The following is an 18,781-nucleotide window of genomic DNA, read 5'->3' as shown; positions in this document are numbered from 1 at the left end:
TTGGAGAGAAGGCTCTGAGATGGGGGATGAAGCAAGGCCACATGCACCCCTCATTCTTGGTTTTCCCAATCCACCCGCGCCCCGCAAGCCAGCCCTCAGGGGGAGCGCCAGGCCCTACTTGGAATGAGGAGGCCCTTGGACCAGAGGAAGGGGAGGGCCCCAGAGACCTGGCAGATCCCATCCCCCATGCTCTGCCCCTATGGACCGGTCTCCCCTGTCCGCTGCTCTCAGTCCTTGCTCCCCGATTACACTGCCTGGCTTCGACCCTCTCCAACTGGAGAGAGAGAGAACCTCAGACCTTACGCCTTCTCTTTGCTCTCGGATCCCCTGCCCTTGGCCCTCCCCTCCCACCTCACCCCACCTCCGGCATGAGCCTCACCTGCGCTCTGCCCAGGTTCCGCACCCCATCCGGCCTCACCGTGCAGCTTGCCCAGGCCCCTCACTGCCTCCTTCCGGCTCCACTGCCTCCTCCTCTCCTGCTCCTGGCTCCTGGCCCTGAGCTTTGTCTTCCTCTCACCCTAGCCTCCCTTGCTAGGGCAGCACACCTTGAGATCTCTCATGGATGAAACTGCCCCATCGCATGTAACCAACAGCAGGTGTAGCGTGTGGGTAAAGGACGCCCGGTTAGGCAGTGAAGGGCTCCGTGGGCAACCTCACTGCCCTTGGCCGCTTTCCCATCCTGCACCCCCAAGGCCTCTTCCCCCAGCTCCCTTCCCTCTCAAGACAGGGGCGCCTGTCTTCCTCTGGCCTTTCCAGCCCCATCGCACTGGCAAGGCCCGGCACCATCAGCTGCCCGGCCCCTGCCATGGGACTCAGCACCAGGCCAAGGGGGAGCCAGGAGCAGTTTCAGCTTCTTGATGACTCTGTCCCGCCCAGGCCTTCCCCAGGGGCACCCTTGTTCATGGGCGTCATCCACCTATTCTCGCCCTCAGCCTCACTACTGCCCTCTCCTCCCTCCCCCTCCCCATTTCCTGTACGGATTCTTCCTGGAGGGTTGAGTCCATGAAGACAAAAGGACAGGTGAGGAGAGGGCACCGACATAATATTAGAAGGTGGAAAGGAGGGGGATGAAGCATGGCCGACTTGGTCGGTGTTAGAGAGCTTGCAATTCAACCAGCAGTGGGGAGGCCCAAGAGCAGCCTTCTTTCCCCAAGGTGCTCTCGCCAACCCCTGGACGTGCCTGACAGGTTGCCGTTGAAAGGGCTCCTGCAGGTTGAGGGTTCTGGTGGGGCAGGGAATTGTACAGGTGTGTCAAGACTCATTGCCACACCGGATCCCGTCTCCACTCCCCAAAGCCAGGCAATCGCCCTCCCCCAATGCTGGGGTGTGAGCACAGATTTTCTCACTGGCACAGGCTGACCAGTCCATGGAAGGGCCTTGCAGCTGCAGGCTCTGGTGAAGGCCCATATCCAAGCCAACACAGGGACATCCGTTGACGTCCGGAGAAATCTTCAGTCACTAGCTTCGTCTGCAGTTTGGTGTCTGGAACGCAGCAGACCTATGCAGCAGATTCTTCCTTGGCTAATCTGACCTCAAGACCCGAGAGCGAACACTGCTTGTGGAGCAGTTGGGGAAGATGTGGCCTGCGTCACCTGTGTCCCATGTCACTGCACCTGTTCCAGTCTGGTCTGCTGTGCTTCTGATCCAGCTTCCTGATGTGCACTTAGGAAAGAGGCAGAGATGGTCCAAGTGCTTGGGTGCCCGCCACCCACACGGGAGGTCCGGATGAAGTGCCAGGTTCCTGGCTTCAGCCTGGCCCAGCCATGGCCATTGTGGCCATTAGGAGATAGGACCAGCAGATAGAATCTCTCTCTCTCTCTCTCTCTCTCTCTCTCGTTCAGCCTTTCAAATAAATATATAAATCTTGCAAATGCAAAAGACAAGACACAGTGGAATCAGCTAGCAAAAGTCCATTCAAGATTTCTCTATGAGTCCAAGATAATTCCTGTTTTCACTATGATTTCTTTCCCTCATAGCCAGGGGTCACATGAAGAATAGTTCCCCATTTACAAACATATGGGGGATTTTCTAGAGATCTCTGTTATTCAGTCCTAGATGTGTGGCCTTTTGTGCAGAGAATATACAGGTCACCAAAGATTCACTTTGTGTGTGTGTGTGCACCCTCCTGGGATTCTAGCCCTGGTAATACCCTTATGCAAACTTCGTGGACTACAATACAACAAGGGAAGTGGCAGAACGTGAATGAACTGCTTAGTGAGCTGTCACATTGTAGACGTCTACACATTCGGGTTAGGAGGTGGTGTGCCACGGACCCCCTTACAGCACACTGGGGTCCTGATCAGGCACTCCTGTGTGCTGCCACAGCACATCCCCCCAGGTAGGACTTGAGCAGTGTAGCTTTGCCTCCCTGAGCCCTCTGTGTGTGTAACACAATGCCTCCTCACACAGGGTTCTTCCAATGCAGCTTTGATTCAGGACTGGGTGTTCCCTTTGCTGCTCTTCGGGTCGGTGCAGGGTATAACTAGCTCATGGTTTCGGTAGCGAGTGGTTTGTCCCCAACAAAAACACACCACAGCTTCTGGCTGTGCTGAAGTACGGGCTCAACTTCTCCTGGGCGGTTCAGGGTTTCCCGGTGCTGGAGAAGGCCAGGCAGCCCCATGGGGAGTGTGCACACGTACGTCTCTGGGGAACGCACATGCGCATTGAAGACAGACTTGCTGAAGCGTATTTGTGATTTTACATCGCCCATGGCCCTGGAAGTGGTGACAGTGGCCACGCACACTCAGGGGAAGGCTTTCAGAGTTGCAGTGAAGTGCCATGGTTTATACAGGCTTTCAGCAGATCCGCTCACTGGACTGAGACAGCTCTCTTAAGAAGGCCCGGGGGGAGGGGGTGGCGGACACACGGGGGACATGAAATTTGATCCCTTTATATAGGTGTGCATGTATAAATATGTGTGTGTTTGTGTATGTGCGTGCGTGTGTATTTGTCTATACCACAGTTCCTGTTCCCTCCTAGTTCGCTAAGATGCTTCATCGTAAGTGCATGTTCATTTTCTAAAAATCAGCATTTCTCTGCTTCTGTAAGGAACATCATATATTTTCCCCCTTGACACATTGCCTCTGTGCAATACAAAAAATTCCCACTCTAGAGCCACTCCATGTCTAGAATGCTCTTGACTCCTTTCTGCTGTACTTTTGTTTTTAGAAGAGAGTTGGATTTGCGTGGCTGATGCTTTGGTCAAGACGTTTCCCTCTGTGCTCTCTGACAGACAGTCCTGTGCTTTCCACCTGTGGCCTTTCTGGGCACCATCTGTGTCCGCGGGTTGTTCTGCTGTCGGTCCTGCAGCGACTCTTTCCCTCAGATTCCACACCTCTTCTCCTTGCAGGAACATTCACTGTTCAGATTGTTTCTGTTTCATCATGCCGTGCCGAGTTCCAGTCTGCACCTGATGCCCAAATCTCCCAGCTTCTCAGCATAAAGCTGCTGGCCATTCTGATGGATGAGGTCCTTACTGTCTCCATTGGGGTGCTTTCTGCTTCCCCACTTTTCCTCCGGGCAAACCCACGGCATGTGTGGAAGGCGTTGTCTTTACGAAGAGCTGACTATTGGCTGCGTCATCCTACCTTTAACTACTCTGTAGTTGTTCTCTACTTCCCTTCATCTGCTCTCTCTAGGTTTAAGATGAAGTCTCTCTCCTAAACATGTGAGGGACAGACGTGGATTGTTCATTTTCTATCTCAGGTACAGCCCTTTCAGGTTTTCCCTATTATACAATTCACAGTCTATTTCACCAGCTATCCTCTTAGAGTGATGAGTTGTTTAATGGGATATTTCTTAACATAAAGGCGTATTGGAAACTACTTTTGTTTCATTCTCTTGCCTAATTGCCCTGTCTAGAGCTTCCAGCAGGATGTTGAGAACATGTGGTAGATGCAGGTTTCCTTGCTTTGCTCCTGATCACAGAGGAAAAGCTTTCACAGTTACCCATGGAGTGGTGTACGCTTCTGATTTTCTTTCTTTTTTTTTCTTGCCAGGCAGAATGAGACAGTGAGAGAGACAGAGAGAGAGAGAGACAGAGAGAAAGGTCTTCCTTTTCCGTTGGTTCACCCTGCAAGTGGCCACTATGCCCGGTGCGTTGCGGCCGGTGTGCTGTGCCGATCCGAAGCCAGGAGCCAGGTGCTTCCTCCCGGTCTCCCATGCGGGTGCAGGGCCCAAGTACTTGGGCCATCCTCCACTGCCCTCCCGGGCCACAGCAGAGAGCTGGACTGGAAGAGGGGCAACCGGGACAGAATCCGGCACCCCGACCGGGACTAGAACCCGGGGTGCCGGCGCCGCAGGTGGAGGATTAGCCTAGTGAGCCGAGGCGCCGGCCACTTGTGATTTTCAAGAATGCCTCTTAATATGTTGAAGTAGTTTCCTTCTGCTCCTACTTGGCTAAGTTTGTTTTCTTTCGATCTTGAAAGGTGTTGCATTTTTTCTTTCGGATCCCTCCACTGCATGCATTGGGATGATCAAGAGCTCTCTGTCCTTGCTTTCTGTGAGACCTTCTTTACATTACACGAATGGACCGCATAAGGTCCTAGGCTTTTGACTGTAATGTTGAACTCGGAGTCCTGCCGTTTGGGTGAGTGGTTTTTCATCGACAGTCTTTCAGCAGATTGCTCTGTTGTTTTCTTTCCTTGTGGTCTGACCGGTGATGCTGGCCTCGTCACAAGAGTGGCAAGAATTCCCTCTGTTTCACCTTGGGAAGAGTTGCTGCCGATGGCTGCTCATTGCTGTTTAAATGTTTTGTGGACTTTGCCAGTGCAGCCAGCTAGTCTTGGGCTTTGCACGGGTGGCAGGACTGTGATTGTGGCTTCGGTCTCCCTCCTCACGAAGGGTCCCATGGATGCCTTATTTCTTCTCGACTCACTCCCTCTCCTTTGTATCTGTTTCTCCGAATCTGACCGTTTCTGCTAGGCAGTGCAATTTGTTGCTACAAATGGTTCATCGTTTCTCGCAGAACGGCTTTCTATGCGCCATACCTCTTGAGCTGTCCACTCTTTCATGTGACTTCAGTCGCTGGGGTCCTTCATTCCTTTTTCTTAGCTGCTGTACTGAAGGGTCTCTCCTGCCGTCGACCGTGTCTGAACATGCAGCTCATCTCATGGATTTCCTCTGTGCTTTCTCTGCTCTCTGTTTTGCTTCATTCTGCTCTAGTGTTTATAACTCCCTTCCTTCTGCCAACGCCAGGTCAGGGCTGCTCTTCCTTTTCTCGTTCCTGTAACGTGTTGAGGTGTTTGATTCGAGATCTCTTCTCTTCCAAGGCCAGCAATTACTGCCGTAAACTCCATCCCTAATACCGCAGTGCCGCTTTCCTTGCGTTCCCTAAGTTGTGGCAGGCTGTGTCTCTCTTTCTGCTTGTTTCTCAAGCTGTCTTGTCACATCCCTTTGGGTTTGTTCTTTGACCCATTGGTTGCTTATTTAAGAGGCTGTTGTTTCATCTCCCACAGTTGTGAATTTTCCCATTTCCCTTCTGGTGTTGCTGTCTAGTGTCCTTCCACTGTGCCCAGAAAAGATAGCGGGCGCAGTCTCAAAGTTCTGACACTTGGTAAGAACCTGAGTGTCAAACAAAGCCCCACAATGTGAAAGTTCTGGAAATCAACGCAGGACAATCTTGGTGCCAATCTTGGTGCCATTGCTCAAGGCAAATGGTATCAGCTCTGACAGACTGACATCAACAGCGAGAGACCAGATAATGTGGACCAAGTTCCATCAGATGGAGAAACCCTGCTCTTCACCACGAACAAACGCACAGGCAAACCGTGGACTGTGAGAACAGTTGCAGTGGGTACACCTGATAAAGGAAACGTGTGTAATCCACAGGAAGACTGCTACTTGCCAGTTACTACCGAGGTAATCCTGCCATTAATGAGGGGACAGTGCACACAGAGAGAAGGTGCACAGGGCCAAGGGAAGGCGGGGATGGATGAAGCTCCTTAGCAGAGGCAGTGGCGTGGCTGGGTCCCAGACCTCAGGCACTTCTCTGAGTCTGTTCCTCACGTGGACATCGTGGACGTACGGAACCCAGGGGCATCAGTGAGGAAGCAGGGAGACTGTGTGCCAAGAGCCCTTGCCCAGGGTCGAGGACAATGAGGACCAAGTGGGGGAGGAGCAGGATGGAGGCCCAACCTGGTGTCCCAGGAGGCTGGGCTGGGGGACAGGCTGGAAAGCTCAGGATGATCCTCAGGGGCGGGGAAGCAACCTGCGGTGCTGTTCAGGGTCAGTGAAGGCAGGTGGGGCCCTGAGCCTGCATCCTGACCAGGGAGCCTCCTGGGGTCTGGTCCCCATGCAGCCACTTCCTGCTGTGTGACTTCAGGGTGGGGTCTCCCCCCTGGACGCAGCTGCAGTCTCCTGATCCATGGGACGGGCGGCCCAGGGCCCGCCTCCCTCGGGGCTGCAAACGAAGGGGGACACCGGCCCAGACAAGAAATTGTTCACGAAGGGTCAGAGGAGCCTCAGATGTGACCCTCGTGTCCTGGAAGCAAGGGAGATGACTGCTGTGTTCTCCAACAAGTGCTGAGGAGTCGAGAGGGCGAGGGCCTGGCCTGGCCTGGGAGAAGGCTGTGGGCTCGGTCCCATGGACCCTGGGGCTCCCAAGGGTCCCAGGAAACACTTTTTGACAGGAACTGTGGATCCTGCTTATTCCTTTGGAAATCTCTGCGTCTGTGTGTGTCTCTCTGTGTGTGTGTACACCTGCTTTCTGTCAGCCCTGAGTGAGGAGGCGCCTGCCTCCCTGTGGCCATGCCTGACCCTCCTATGGCCCACCCACCTCGTCTGTGCCCTTCCTCAGAGCCCCCTTGCTCCTGCTCTGCCCTCCCCCACTGCAGCGGCTCTCAGTGCTCCCGCCTGCAGACAAGACGGGGAGGGTCTTCTGCAAGACCCTCAGTAAGCCGGGAGGCCTGTGGAGGGGGTGCCTGTCCAGCACCCTCTGAGTGCCGCTTCCTCCTCTTTTGTAGATGACTCCGTGAGGTCAAGTGCCCTCTGCACAGTGCTCAATCTCACACCTGTGGCTGATAATGAGGCCCCCCACTACTGAATCTGGGCAAGGCATGGGCGCACCGGGTGCACAGAGTCCCATGGGTTCCTGCCTGCTGTGTGTGCAGTTCCCACAGCAGGGCTGTGGTCCCCAGCATCCCTCGTCTCTCCCACAGCCCAAGCCTCAGGGGTGCTCCCTGCCTCCCTTCCTTTCTTCCTCTCGCTCCTGCTGACCACCCACAGATCCAACAATTGAGCTGGAGAACCAGCCAGAACCCGTGTCAGGGACCAGGCAGCCACCACAGGTGGCTGCTCTGTGCAGTCTCACACTCACGGGGGCTCCACAAGTCAGATCGGCTTTGCTGAGAAGGCCTAGAAAACCGGAATCCCTTCTGAGCTGGGGTGCTGTGCACGCCTTGTCGCCTGGGCCTCTCAGTGAGTACAGCCCAGAGAGGGGCAGCAGCTGGGTCTGGCTGGGCTGGAAGCCTTTTGTGGAGAAGGAGGCAGACACACTTACAGGCCCATCCCCTTCTCCTCTGTGTCTCTGTGACCCTAAGCAGTGACCACTGTGGTGCAATTCCCTGGACCCGGCCCTCCCTGCTTCCAAGTCCTCCACAGGAGTGCAGGCTGCCTGGGCGTGGAGCGTTTCCACATGCACACTGTGAGACCCCACCGCGTTCCCTGCCTTTAACACGGGAGGACCTGGCCTTCAGGTCGCTGGGGAGCCATGGTTGTGGGAAAGAAGCGCTCCCGAGCCCATGGGGGAGGCAGTGGCTGTGCAGGAAGTGTGTGTGCTTTCAGCGCCCTGACTCCCCCTCTTCCTGCAGAAGGGTGGGCCTCTCGCGGGAGCGTGACCTCACTGTGCTGAGGACCCCGCCCTGGGGCACTGCTGTGGGTTGGAGGAGCACAGGTTCTGGAACGCCAGGTGCAGGAGGCGGCTCCTGGTGAGGGCCTGCACACCGGGTCTGCCCCTGCCATGGGCGAGGCTGCCACCCTCGGTCCTCAGCTCCCTCTGTCCTGCACACGCACTGCTGGCATCCGAGTGGGGACCAGTCAGACCCTGTGGTCTCCCCCCGCAGCTGGCGCTCACACCGCCAAACGCGATGCTCAGGCCTTTTCGCAGGTGGGTCGCTGATCACACAGAGCCCTGAGGCGCTGCCTAGCTGGGTGTTCACTCGCCAGCCCCCTACAGCGACTTGCCCCCGGGCAAAGGAGGACGCGACCCTGTTCATTCTGCAAATTTAATGTAACACTGATACCAAAAACATGAAAGCACAAGAGAAAGCACACGAGAAAGCAGGAGCAGCGAGGAGAGCTTCATCTTGCAGGCCACGTCCGACCCCCAGGGAAAGCCACCGCCGGGAGGGCTGTGTTAAGAAGGAATCCAAGGCGGCACTCCGGCTTGGTGAGGAAGATGGCTCAGGCCATCAACGGTGTCTGTCAACGCAGGGAACAAGGGCGTGATCGCTGAGCCCGCCGCGGGAAACCCCACGGGACGTCGGCACCCCCACCTGCACCTCTCCCCACGCTCACCGCCGGGCCAGCGGCCCCCACCCTGAGCCTCCCTCCAAGGTCTCCCAGCTCCTGCACAGCCTGCTTGCTCTCCCGACAAATCTTACTGGATCCAGGAGAAGAAGCTGGCGCCGACCCGGGCGGCGTTTCTGGTCCGGATGGTGGAGCTGGTGCTGGGGCCGTCTAGGACGCTGGTGCTGGCCCCGCCGTTGCTGCCGCTGCTGACGCCAGCTCGCCACGTGGCCCTCCTGTTGGCACGGTTGCTGTTCAGGATGTACTGGTGGTAGCGGGCCCAGAAGGCAAAGGGGATCCGGGCCCAGGCGTCGCCAAAGTCCCCGTCCTCATCCCAGGTCAGGAGCTCGGCCTGGATGTCGTCCCAGCTCCAGCGGCCGACCAGAGCCTCGTCGCCGATGTTCATCTGGGCCCTCATCTGCGCCCGCGCGTGCTCCTCGGCCATGTCCACGTCCATCGTCTTGAAGGCATCGTCCACAGCCTCCAGGAAGCGAGCCTTCCATTCCCGGGGGTCTCGGTTCTGGTTCTGAGGCACAAAACAGAGGCCACGGTAACAGGGGCGCCGCCGCCTGCCACACGCCCTCCAGGGTGCAGCGAGCGACCCCTGAGAACCAGCACAAGGCAGAAGGCCGCCATCGGGCTCCTGCTGTGTGGGTCCGGCTGGGGACTTCCCTGCCCCCTCATGCTCCCGGCTGCAGCGAGCTTCTGGGAGCTCTTGGACCTTTCTCGGCCTCGGCTTCCTCCCCAGAAACTTGGCGGAGGGAGGCCGGGAACCAGAAAGGAGGCAGGCTCAGCCCTTGTTCTCTCGGGACGTGGTGCCGGCCAGGGGGACTCCCGTACCTGCGCGATGAATCTCAGCACCCGCATCTTGCTGGTCTCATGGCGGGCGCGCAGGCCCCACAGGAACTCATACTCTGGGGGGCTGCTGTTGGGGATCTTCTTGTACTCCAGGTACCTGAGGGTGATGCCAACACGAGCTCGGCTTCTGGTCCAGCGGCCTTGTGGCTGAAGTGATGAGCTCCCAGGCCCCCCTTCCACCCATACACTGCAGCTCAGCTCCTCCTGCTGCAGCCCCTGGCTCCCTCCCTAAACTCCCTGCCTGGACCCTGGCCTCCAGAGCCTTCTGACACCAGCACTGCCCTGGGGCACACGAGAGCGCCGCAGGCGCAGGCGCAGGCGCAGGCACGACAGGTCAGGAGCTCCTACGGAGGCCACAGGTTTGCTGCCCCTCCTCGCCATGACCTGATTCCTGTTGGCTGCCTTTCAGCAGGTGAGCCACCAGCACGCCCACTGCTCTGAGCCCAGCCCTACCCCGCCAGGGTTTTCTGTGCAGACAGACCGAACCCTGGGAAGGCCCCAGGTGCTAACCTACCCAAGAGGAAGAAATAGCCAGGAACAGCATCCCCAGGTACACTGGAAATTCCTGTCACTGTGTGTGTGTGTGCGGGCATGTGCGTGTGTGTGTGCGGCCCTGGTGTGTTGTGCACATGCATGCCCCAGTGAGTGCCTCCCTGCCCCCTCCCACAGTGTCCAAGGGCCATGGGGAGGGTGAGCCCTGGCCTGAAAATCAGCAGAGCAGGTTGAGGCCTCCCCAGCCTGGGCTGCCTCAGACTACTTGGCTCGGTGCCCCTCTCCTGTGTGAGCCCTTGGGGCAGGTGCACAGGGAGAGGGCGGTGCTGTGGCAGCCCTTGCCGCATCTCAGTCCGCGTCTGCTCTTGTCCCCCAGACTGGCCCAGAGCTCTACTGCCCACAGGAACTCTACACCACAGGCCCCTGACACGGGCAGCCAGAGGCCACACCCCTCTCGTGTAGTGTAACCTGTGGGCTCAGCCGACACTTACTTCTGCTTCACGAAGTCATCGGTGATGAGCTTCCTCAGGTCGCCCAGGAACGGGTGCCTCACCCTGAGGGCAAGCAAAGGAGCCCATGAGGGGCGGTGGTGGCAGTGCCCACACGTGGGCCACAGCACTCCCTGGCGGGAGCAGGAGCCTTGCAGCCCACAGGGCAGTGTCACGGGGGCGCGGCCCCACAGCAGGGGCCAGTGGCTGCCTATCAGGGTGCCCTAAGAGCGTGCTGCCCGAGAGCCCCGACTCTGTCTCTGACGTCTCTGCTGGAGACGGCGCAGACATGGGGCTGATCGGCCGCGAGCTGTCGCCATGCGCTCTGCTGAGGAACCCTGTCCCCTACCTCATGCAGGGAGCCCCCTCCCCTGCACCAGACCACCAGGTATTGCAATCCCAGGATCTCTTCTGGAGGAATTCAGCACAGAGGGGCAGGAGCCGAGAGGCCAATCGTACCCGGGGCGCAGTCCCATCTTGCGGAGCGCCTCCCAGAGAACAGCTGTGAGGGGAGACGAGGAAAAGGCTTTGGCGTGCCAGGAGGGCACCGAGGGCCAGCCTCCCGGCGGCAGGGCCGCCCACTCACCCTCGCTGGCGCGGTTGCCGTTCATGAAGATGACGCCCAGGATCACCAAGAGCAGACTCAGCCTGGGGGTGTCCTTGGTCCTGAGGGCAAAGACACAGGGATCCTGTCTGCAGGCCACATGCCCCCGGGATCGCAAGCCGGCTCCCGAGCTGTCCTGGCCCCAGCAGACTCTCCCCGGCTGTTCTCAGGGCCCACCTCCTCAGCTCCCACGGGACACACCTGCACCTGAGACTGGAGCAGGACCAGTCACCCCCGGGGCTCTGCGGAGGACACGCAGAGGAAGGAACAGACGCATGGCAGGGGGCACTGTGCAGAAACACCTGCAAGCCTCGCCTGTCCTCCCTAGAGCTGGGACCGTTCTCAGCAAGAATAGCCCCTTCCAGGAGGCTCTGCTCTGCCAGGGCCAGAGTGGGGGAGGAAGACTCCCGCTCCTTTCCTCTAAGCTCCCAGGGCCGGTACAGGGCATGTGCCCACTCCCGCCACTCCGTACCCCAACACAGCACCCCAGGAGGCTGTTGCTCTTGGACCCAGCAGTCACCGGGCACCAAGGACTGTGCGTGAGGGCTAGGCTGCGGACCTGAACCTGGGTCCCAGGTCTCCCAGGGGACACGGGCAGGAAGGGGAGGGGCCCCCTTGTCTCTCTCTTACTTTCCCAGGAGGCGAGCTGAAGAGTCCCGCGTGCATATGAGGATGTACAGGTGCTCCTCCTTGTCGATTTCCTTCAAGTGGATCCCAAATTTCTACGAGGGGAAGGCAGCAGGACGTGACATGGAAGCCCCAGGCCGGGCACCCTGTAGGTAGCCAGCTCAGGCACAGGTAGGGCTTTTCCTCGGCAAGGGGCAGCACTGGGCAGGTGGGGTCAGGGGGGAGAGAGGACAGGCAGGTCCTGCCCCAGGGGAGCCCCCGCCCCTCACGAGGCAGGAAGACACTGGGAGAGCAGCAGGGAGAGGCACCCGGGCAGGGGGCACGTGTTTTCCTGCCATGCGAGGCAGTCCGGCAGGAGCAGAGGCCACGGGTCCCTCCAGTAGCAGCATCACTACAGTGGGTCCGGAAGTGTGGCAGGCCGAGCCAGCCAGCGCTCTGAAGTCCCGGAGCTGCTCCCAGGCCCGACCCACCTTCTCCAGCGTGTAGGTGGCTCGCTCGATGATCTCGGGGAAGTGCTCGTCATATTCTCGGATGACGTCCTTCATCATGTCTGCAGCAGGGCAGAGTTGGAGAGAGCAGCCGGGCTCAGAGGCGCCTGGGCTGCTCCCCCACAGGCAACTCTGCCGAGGGCAGTGCAGGGAGGCTCCCAGGGCAAGGCAACCCCAGCCCAGGCCTGCCGGGGGGCGGGGGAGGGCACTCGAGTGAGGGGTGGCCAGCATCGGGGCTGGCCCAGGGCACAGGCTGCCTACCTGAGCGCTTGATGGGGATCTTCTTGTAGTCCTTGATCATCAGGTATTTCACCAACTTGTTTGCCTAAAGGAGGAAGAGCCCAAGGTGAGACGGAGGCAGGGTGTCCACAGGGAACTGGCCCCGGGCACAGCAGAGGAGGGGATACGGGGATGGGTGCGCAGACTCCTTACTCTCTCCTGAAGAAGGGTCACGTTGCGTGGGGGCAAGCACAGGACGTGCCTGGACGGGATCTGAGACGTGGCGGCCATCGGGGGCCGAGAGGCCACCTGAGCCCGCGCCGGCAGGGGCGGCTGTGACGCTCTCCAGGTCTGTGGGACCGCCACAGGCTCTCTCTCCTCCTCGCTGCTCTCGTGTTCCTCGTCCAGGTGCTTGGACTGCATCATTGCACAGAGGGGAGACGCAGGGCTGCCAGGCTGCCCGTGCCCGAGCGCCTGCCCCACGCCCCACCCTCAGCAGGCAGCGGCCACAAGAGTAGCGCAAGCGGCCCCTGACGCCTGTTGTGCTGTGCGCTCTCTGAATGCCAGGCCCTGGGCTGGCCTCTTCTCCCACCAGTCCTGAGCGCAGGAAGCGTGGCCCATCAGAACCTGCTCAGCAGACTGGGGTTGGGGAAGCAGGGACCTGAGGCCTGGGGGCCCCTGGAGGGAAGGCACAGGGGGAGGGGAGGGGAGGGGAGGGGAGGGGAGGGGAGGGGAGGGGAGGAGGCGAGGAGAGGAGAGGAGGGGCGGGAGGAAGAGAGGCAGGGAGCACCAGCACCTGCAGCAAAAGCAGAGGGCCCAGAGCACAGGGAATGGGGTGTGGGGAGGGCAGACCTCACCTTCTTTGTCCTCTTGCCTCCCATCCTGGCCCAAGGATCAGCGCTGTGCTGAGCGGTGGCAGCTGCACCCTCAGGCTCAGGGGCGCTTGTGGCCGTCTTGGCCTTGGCCGCAGCTGCTGCCACAACATTCTGAGGCTCCACCCAGCGAGTCTTGGCCAGAGCCTTCCCAGACTTGGTCATCTTGGGCCGGGTGGCTTCCACCTCCCCGGCAGGTGCAGCCTGGGGGCCCCCGGACGTATCGCTGGGGCCCTCTGTGGCCGCTTCCTGGGCCGGGGCCGGCCTCTTGGGGCGTGGGAAGGCCATGCCGCTGACACCTGCGGGCTGAGTGAAATCAAAGACGTCATTCTGACCCAGCAAGGCGGTCGGGGCCCGGGTGGCATCCGTCTCGGCGGCACTGGGGGCCTGCGAGGATGTGCGGGCCGCACTGGGGCCCTCGGCAGCAGCCTCCTGGGCCTGGGAGGCAGTGGGCGACGGTGAGGAGGAGGCGGCCGGAGCCCCAGGGGCAGCCATCGTGCTGGGGCCCGACATCGGGGGGGAGATCTGCGGAGAAGCAGGAGGTGTTTCCGGGGCGGCCCCCGGGGCCCTGGCGTCCGGCACGGGCTGGCTCACACGTCCCGAGGCCTGCGGTGTGGGCTGCCGGTGGTTCCCCATCACCTGGTTGAAGGACCTGCGGGCGGCAGCGGCAGCAGCCCGAGCGGCTCGGTTGGAGGCGGCAGAGCGGGCTACGTTGGCAGCACGGGCGGCCGTCTCATTGGCCAGTGTTTCCGGGTCCAGCTGCAAAGCCTCCACCAGGGTCTGGGCCAGCACAGGGTTTTCCAGTTCCCAGGGCTCGTTCTGCAAGGCCAGAGAGAAGGGGAAGGGAGGCACGTAGCCTGGCACACTTGCACCCAGGCCTCGCTGTGCCCGCCAGCCTCCTCCCAGAAGCCAGTGCCGACCACCCCCAGGACCTTCCCAGCCCCCTTCCTCTGAGCACCCGCGGGAAGGTGGCAGGGAGCTGGCCTTGGCCACTGGGAGGGTGGGGGAGGCTGGCCTTGGCCACCGGGCCCTCCCCTTCAGCCAGCCCTCCTTCCCGGGGGCAAGCAGGTGTCCAGGCCCGGGCGCCTCACCGATAAGATGCGAAGGCCCGACCCCAGGCTGCCGAAGGCTCTGAGCAGGTGGATGTCAAAGCTGGTGAGGGCGCCATAGCCACCAAAAGCACCGAATTCTTCGTAGTCGTTTCCTTCCACCATCTCTTCCTCCCTGCCCGCTTCGCCTCTGCCTTCCTCCATGTCTTCAACAGCGTAGCTCCCCGACTGCACGCTGTAGCTTCCCTCGGCCATGCTGCCAGTGCCAAGCGGAGCAGAGTGAGGGCACAGCGTTGGAGGACAGGGAGGCGAGGCAGCTGTGCGGGCAGGGGCTGGGCTCAGGCGGGAGCAGATCTCCCAGGAGGCCAGGGAGGGCGGGCGATCCTCGGGCTAGTGGGCAGTACTGCATGGAGGTGGGTGTGTGCTGGGCCCACGAGGTCAGGGACAGGGCCCTCGCCCAGAGGCTAACGACGTAGGAGGGGACTTGAGGACCCTGAAAGCCGCGTGCAGGAGTCCCGCCGCCCCCTCCCCCTACTCCCCCTCCCAGGGGCTAGATTTGCAGGGGGCTCTCCATAGGGCTGGGTCCCCAGAGTCACCAAGGGGACTCACCAAGATGTGGGGAACAAAGGACTAGAGTGGGAAGGCTGGGGCAGGCGTCCAGGTAGGGATGGTGGGGGGGGGGGGGGGCAGGGCAGACGCCGATGCGCGCACACAGGCGGGGGCAGCGTGAGGCTCCAGGCTCCGGGAAACTGGATCCCGGGGGACCCTCTGGCTGGGTCACAGCGCGGGGCTCAGCGGACTCCGGTCTCGGTCCGGCCCGCGCTGGAGCGCCGGGGGGGTGCGAGGGGTGGGCGCCTGACACCCAGGTGCGGCTGGAACTGGATGGAGCGCGACGGCTCTGGACTCCCAGCACTGGCTCTCCAGGAAGGGGCAGGCGGTCAGCCGGGCTGGAGTAATCTAGGCGCGCCGGGGTGGGGGTGGGGGTGGGGCCCCCGGGCTCCCAGTGCTCGAGCTGCTGACCGGGTCGCAGCGCGGGCTTCGGCGGGGCCAAGCTCGCACCGCGGCGCCCGGCTCTGACGGAGACGGCCGCGGGGGCGGGGGCGTCGGCGTGGACCTCGGGGCTAACGGGTTCTGCGTCCTCGGGCTCGGACTCCGCTCCGAACGGAGGGCGCGCGGGGAGGGCGCCGCGTGTCAGCCTCCACTCGCCCCGGCCCGCTGCGCCCTGGGGCTGGATCCCTACCTTCCCTGGGGCTCCAATGGCGTCCGTCCTCAGCACCAGGAACCCCGCAGCCGCGCCCTCGCCTACTGCTGCCAGCACAGCAGCTCCGACCACCCCGCCCCTTTTCTCCGCGCACCCCCCGCGGCTCGGCAGGCTGCGCATGCGCCGACCCCTCCAGCCCGCCCGCTTTCCCAACAAAAGCCCTTTCCTCCAGCTCCCCAGTGCGCATGCGGTCCCGCAGGTGGGTGGGCGGGTGTGCGTGTCGGGGCGCGGGTGGGTGGGGGGTTTCTTCTTCCCGCGCGATTCCTCCCAGCCCTGACGCTGCCGCCGCTGGCGCGCAAGCTCCCTCCCTGCGCCGCAGCTCCACCTCCCCATCACCTACTGTCCATCTCCCTGCCGTGCCCCGTGTCCGCTCAGTCCTCCTGCCCGCACACCCACGCTGCCCGAGGCGAGTCTGCGATGCCCCGTGCCCCACTCCCCAGCGCGTCCCCGTGGACCGCGCTAGAGACGGCTCCCGCAGGGTCTCCACCTGAAACACGTGGGAACCCTCAGCCCACCGAGCCAGGGCATTTCAATGGCCAGAGGGTGGCAGTCGCCATTCTGTTCCCCTCCGCTGTCCTCCGTCCCTCCACGGTCCATCTCTGTCCCCTCCGCTGACCTCCTCTGTCCGCCTCTTCTGTCCCCTCCAACGTCCACCCTGTTTCCCTCCGCTGTCCTCCTTTGTCTTCTCCACTGTCCTCCTCCGTGCCCTCCACTGCCCTCTGTCCCCTCCACGGTCCATCTCTGTCCCCTCTGCTGCCATCCTCCATCCCCTCCGCTGTCCTGCTCTGTTCCCGCCAGTGCCTCTGTTCCTGTCCAATGTCCAGCTCTGTTTCCCTCGGCTTACCTCCTCTGTCCCCTCCACTGTCCTCCACTGTCCACCTCCACTGACCTCCTTTGTCCCCTCCACTATCTTCTGTTGTCCCTTCTACTGACCATCTCCGACCCCACCACTGTCCTCCACTGTCAACTCCACTGACCTCCTCTGTCCACTCTGCTGTCCATCTCCATCCCCTACGCTGTCCCCTGTCCCCTCCACTGTCCACACCTGTCCTCCACTGTCCACCTCTGTCCCCTCCACTGTGTTCTGTTGTCCCTTCCACTGACCTCCTCTGTCCCCTCCACTGACCTCCTTTGTTCCTCCCCACTGTCCATCTTTGTCCCCTCCACTGTCCATCTCTGTCCACTTCCTTGTCCTTCTCTGTCCCCTCCACTGTCCATGTCTGTCCCCTGCTCTGTCCGTCTCTGTCCCTTCCACTGTCCTCCTCTGTCCCCTACACTGTTTATCTCTGTTCCTCTCCACTGTCCATCTTTGTCCCCTCCACTGTCCATCTCTGTCCACTTCCTTGTCCTTCTCTGTCCCCTCCACTGTCCATGTCTGTCCCCTGCTCTGTCCGTCTCTGTCCCCGCCACTGTCCTCCTCTGTCCCCTACACTGTTTATCTCTGTTCCTCCCCACTGTCCATCTCTGTCCCCTCCACTGTCCATCTCTGTCCACTTCCTTGTCCTTCTCTGTCCCCTCCACTGTCCATGTCTGTCCCCTGCTCTGTCCGTCTCTGTCCCCGCCACTGTCCTCCTCTGTCCCCTACACTGTTTATCTCTGTTCCTCCCCACTGTCCATCTCTGTCCCCTCCACTTCCCTTCTCGCTTCCTCCCCACTGTGCACCTTTGTGTTCTCCTCCCTGTTCCGGCTCTTTACCCCCAATCGGGCTTGCGACACCTGCTTCCCCAGCTACCCTGCATAGCAGCTTTCAATGTCACCCCAGCACCTGCGGCTCGCCTTCCTTTCACAGCAGCCCTGGGGGATGCATGGCTGCATCCCCGTTTGACAGACCCAGAAGCACGAACCACACAAGGCCACAAGAGAAAGTGCACATGTTGCGCCTAGGGCTCGTGTTCTCCCAGTGGTGCAGTGGTGCGTGGAGATGACGCACCCTCCCCTGCTCTGTCCGACTGAGTGTTCTCCCTGACTGCAACATCTGTCACAAACAAGCAAGGTGTGTCTTCTCCGAGGCCTACGCTCCTGTTCTGTGGTCAGGAAGACACACCTGTGGTCAGCTCCCCCCCACACCAGTATGTACTATGGGGGTGTATGCAGGTTTGGGCATTGCTCCTCGGGGTGCACTCTCTGCTCCCAAGGTCAGGCCTTTTGCCCAAAACTGACACCATCACCCTGCTCTCAAGGCCTTCCAGGTGCCTCCTGGAGTGGCCGGGACAATCAGGCATGTGTGTGTGTGTGAGCACGGCAGGCTCTGGCTCAGGCATCTGGTTCGTGGTGTTGCCAGTGTTCAATGTTTGCCCTGCTTCCTTCCAGGGCTGGAGCCTGGGGCAGCTGTGGTCCTCTGGAAGTAGGCTGGGCTGGCTTCAGAATTCCAGCCGTGGAGTGCCCTGTCTGTCCCTGGCTGTGTGAGCCCGCTCAGTCGCTGGACTTCTCTGAGCTGGATCCTCAATGTGCAGCCTGGAGAGCACATCAAGTGGGTCCTCCCCAACAGCACATATGAGGTGCTGCTTCTGGGGTGGCAGCCAGCACCGTAAAAACAGAAAACGCTGTGGCCTCATCTCAAATTGAACCTGGACATTTCGGCACATCCGTTACAGGTCCTTACCTATTGTCTTCTCTCAGCCTTGCCCGGGTGAATGGCGGGACCCAAGGTTTCATTCTCAGGGGCCAATGTGAAGCATACTGGGCTCCGTGGCTTTCCTCGGCTGTTGCGTGTCGATCTCCCCGTCAGCTGCCTGCATCTCTCGGCCCTTTGCCTGTAACAGGTGCTCTGTGAGGGAAGTACAGACCCTGTCAAAGAAACCTCGAAAACTGGGGTTTTGTGAGTAACCGCCGGCTCTGCAACTGCAGGCAGCACTGCACTTCCGAGCACGGAGTGCAGGCGTGCGCCTGCTTAGGTGACAGCTCTTGTCGCATGTCGGAGGGGCTCCTCGCAGTCAGCCTGTGTGAGGTCACTGGGTGTCCTCACCCCTCCCCTGCCCCCACACATCCCCATCTCTCTTGCTGCTCTGCCATCTTCACAAGCCCAGTAAGCGCCACCGTTAGCCACACAAGGACTCACAGCGGAAAGCTGGATTCATAGACCTCCACTCCCCCTTTCTCATGTACTCGGACAACCACTCGAACTCTCCCGAGCTGCCTCTCAGGGCAGCTCTCTCGCCTGCAGGAGTCCTGGCAAATTATCATCACATTGGCCTCTCTGCATCCTCCACGCTGTGCCCGTCACCCTGGTTGCCCTTCAGACTCTGTGTGCACTCTCCCTGTGCTGCTGCCCGTGAGCTCTAGGCAGGCAAGACCTTGGGGCCGGGGCACTGGGCAGTC

The 18,781-nt window shown here is 60.7% G+C and overlaps 1 protein-coding gene and 1 non-coding gene across 3 annotated transcripts; both read right to left on the bottom strand.

Annotated features, from left to right (window-relative positions):
• Window positions 1-8,214: 8,214 nt before the first annotated feature.
• On the bottom strand, window positions 8,215-15,546 carry LOC133753405 (melanoma-associated antigen D4-like). Of its 2 annotated transcripts, XM_062184001.1 has the most exons (13): window positions 15,443-15,546; window positions 14,245-14,458; window positions 13,139-13,972; window positions 12,495-12,698; window positions 12,324-12,387; window positions 12,045-12,124; window positions 11,578-11,669; window positions 10,930-11,009; window positions 10,803-10,845; window positions 10,347-10,409; window positions 9,346-9,460; window positions 8,601-9,031; window positions 8,215-8,418 (listed from the first exon to the last, which is right to left on the bottom strand). In XM_062184001.1, the coding sequence occupies exons 2-13, from the start codon at window positions 14,455-14,457 to the stop codon at window positions 8,409-8,411; spliced, it is 2,229 nt and encodes a 742-aa protein (XP_062039985.1). In that variant the 5' UTR covers window position 14,458; window positions 15,443-15,546; the 3' UTR covers window positions 8,215-8,408. The 2 variants fall into 2 exon arrangements, with proteins under 2 accessions (XP_062039985.1, XP_062039987.1); XM_062184003.1 differs by lacking the exon at window positions 15,443-15,546 and having other exon boundaries at window positions 14,245-14,480.
• Window positions 9,688-9,813, bottom strand: LOC133753926 (small nucleolar RNA SNORA11). The gene has a single exon (XR_009865156.1). It is a non-coding gene; the product is annotated as a small nucleolar RNA SNORA11 (small nucleolar RNA).
• Window positions 15,547-18,781: the final 3,235 nt, after the last annotated feature.

Source organism: Lepus europaeus, chromosome X, assembly GCF_033115175.1.
Source record: "Lepus europaeus isolate LE1 chromosome X, mLepTim1.pri, whole genome shotgun sequence".
Taxonomy (NCBI): Eukaryota; Metazoa; Chordata; class Mammalia; order Lagomorpha; family Leporidae; genus Lepus; species Lepus europaeus.
Note: the sequence above shows the minus strand (reverse complement) of the source record. Positions and strands in the feature narration are given on the sequence as shown.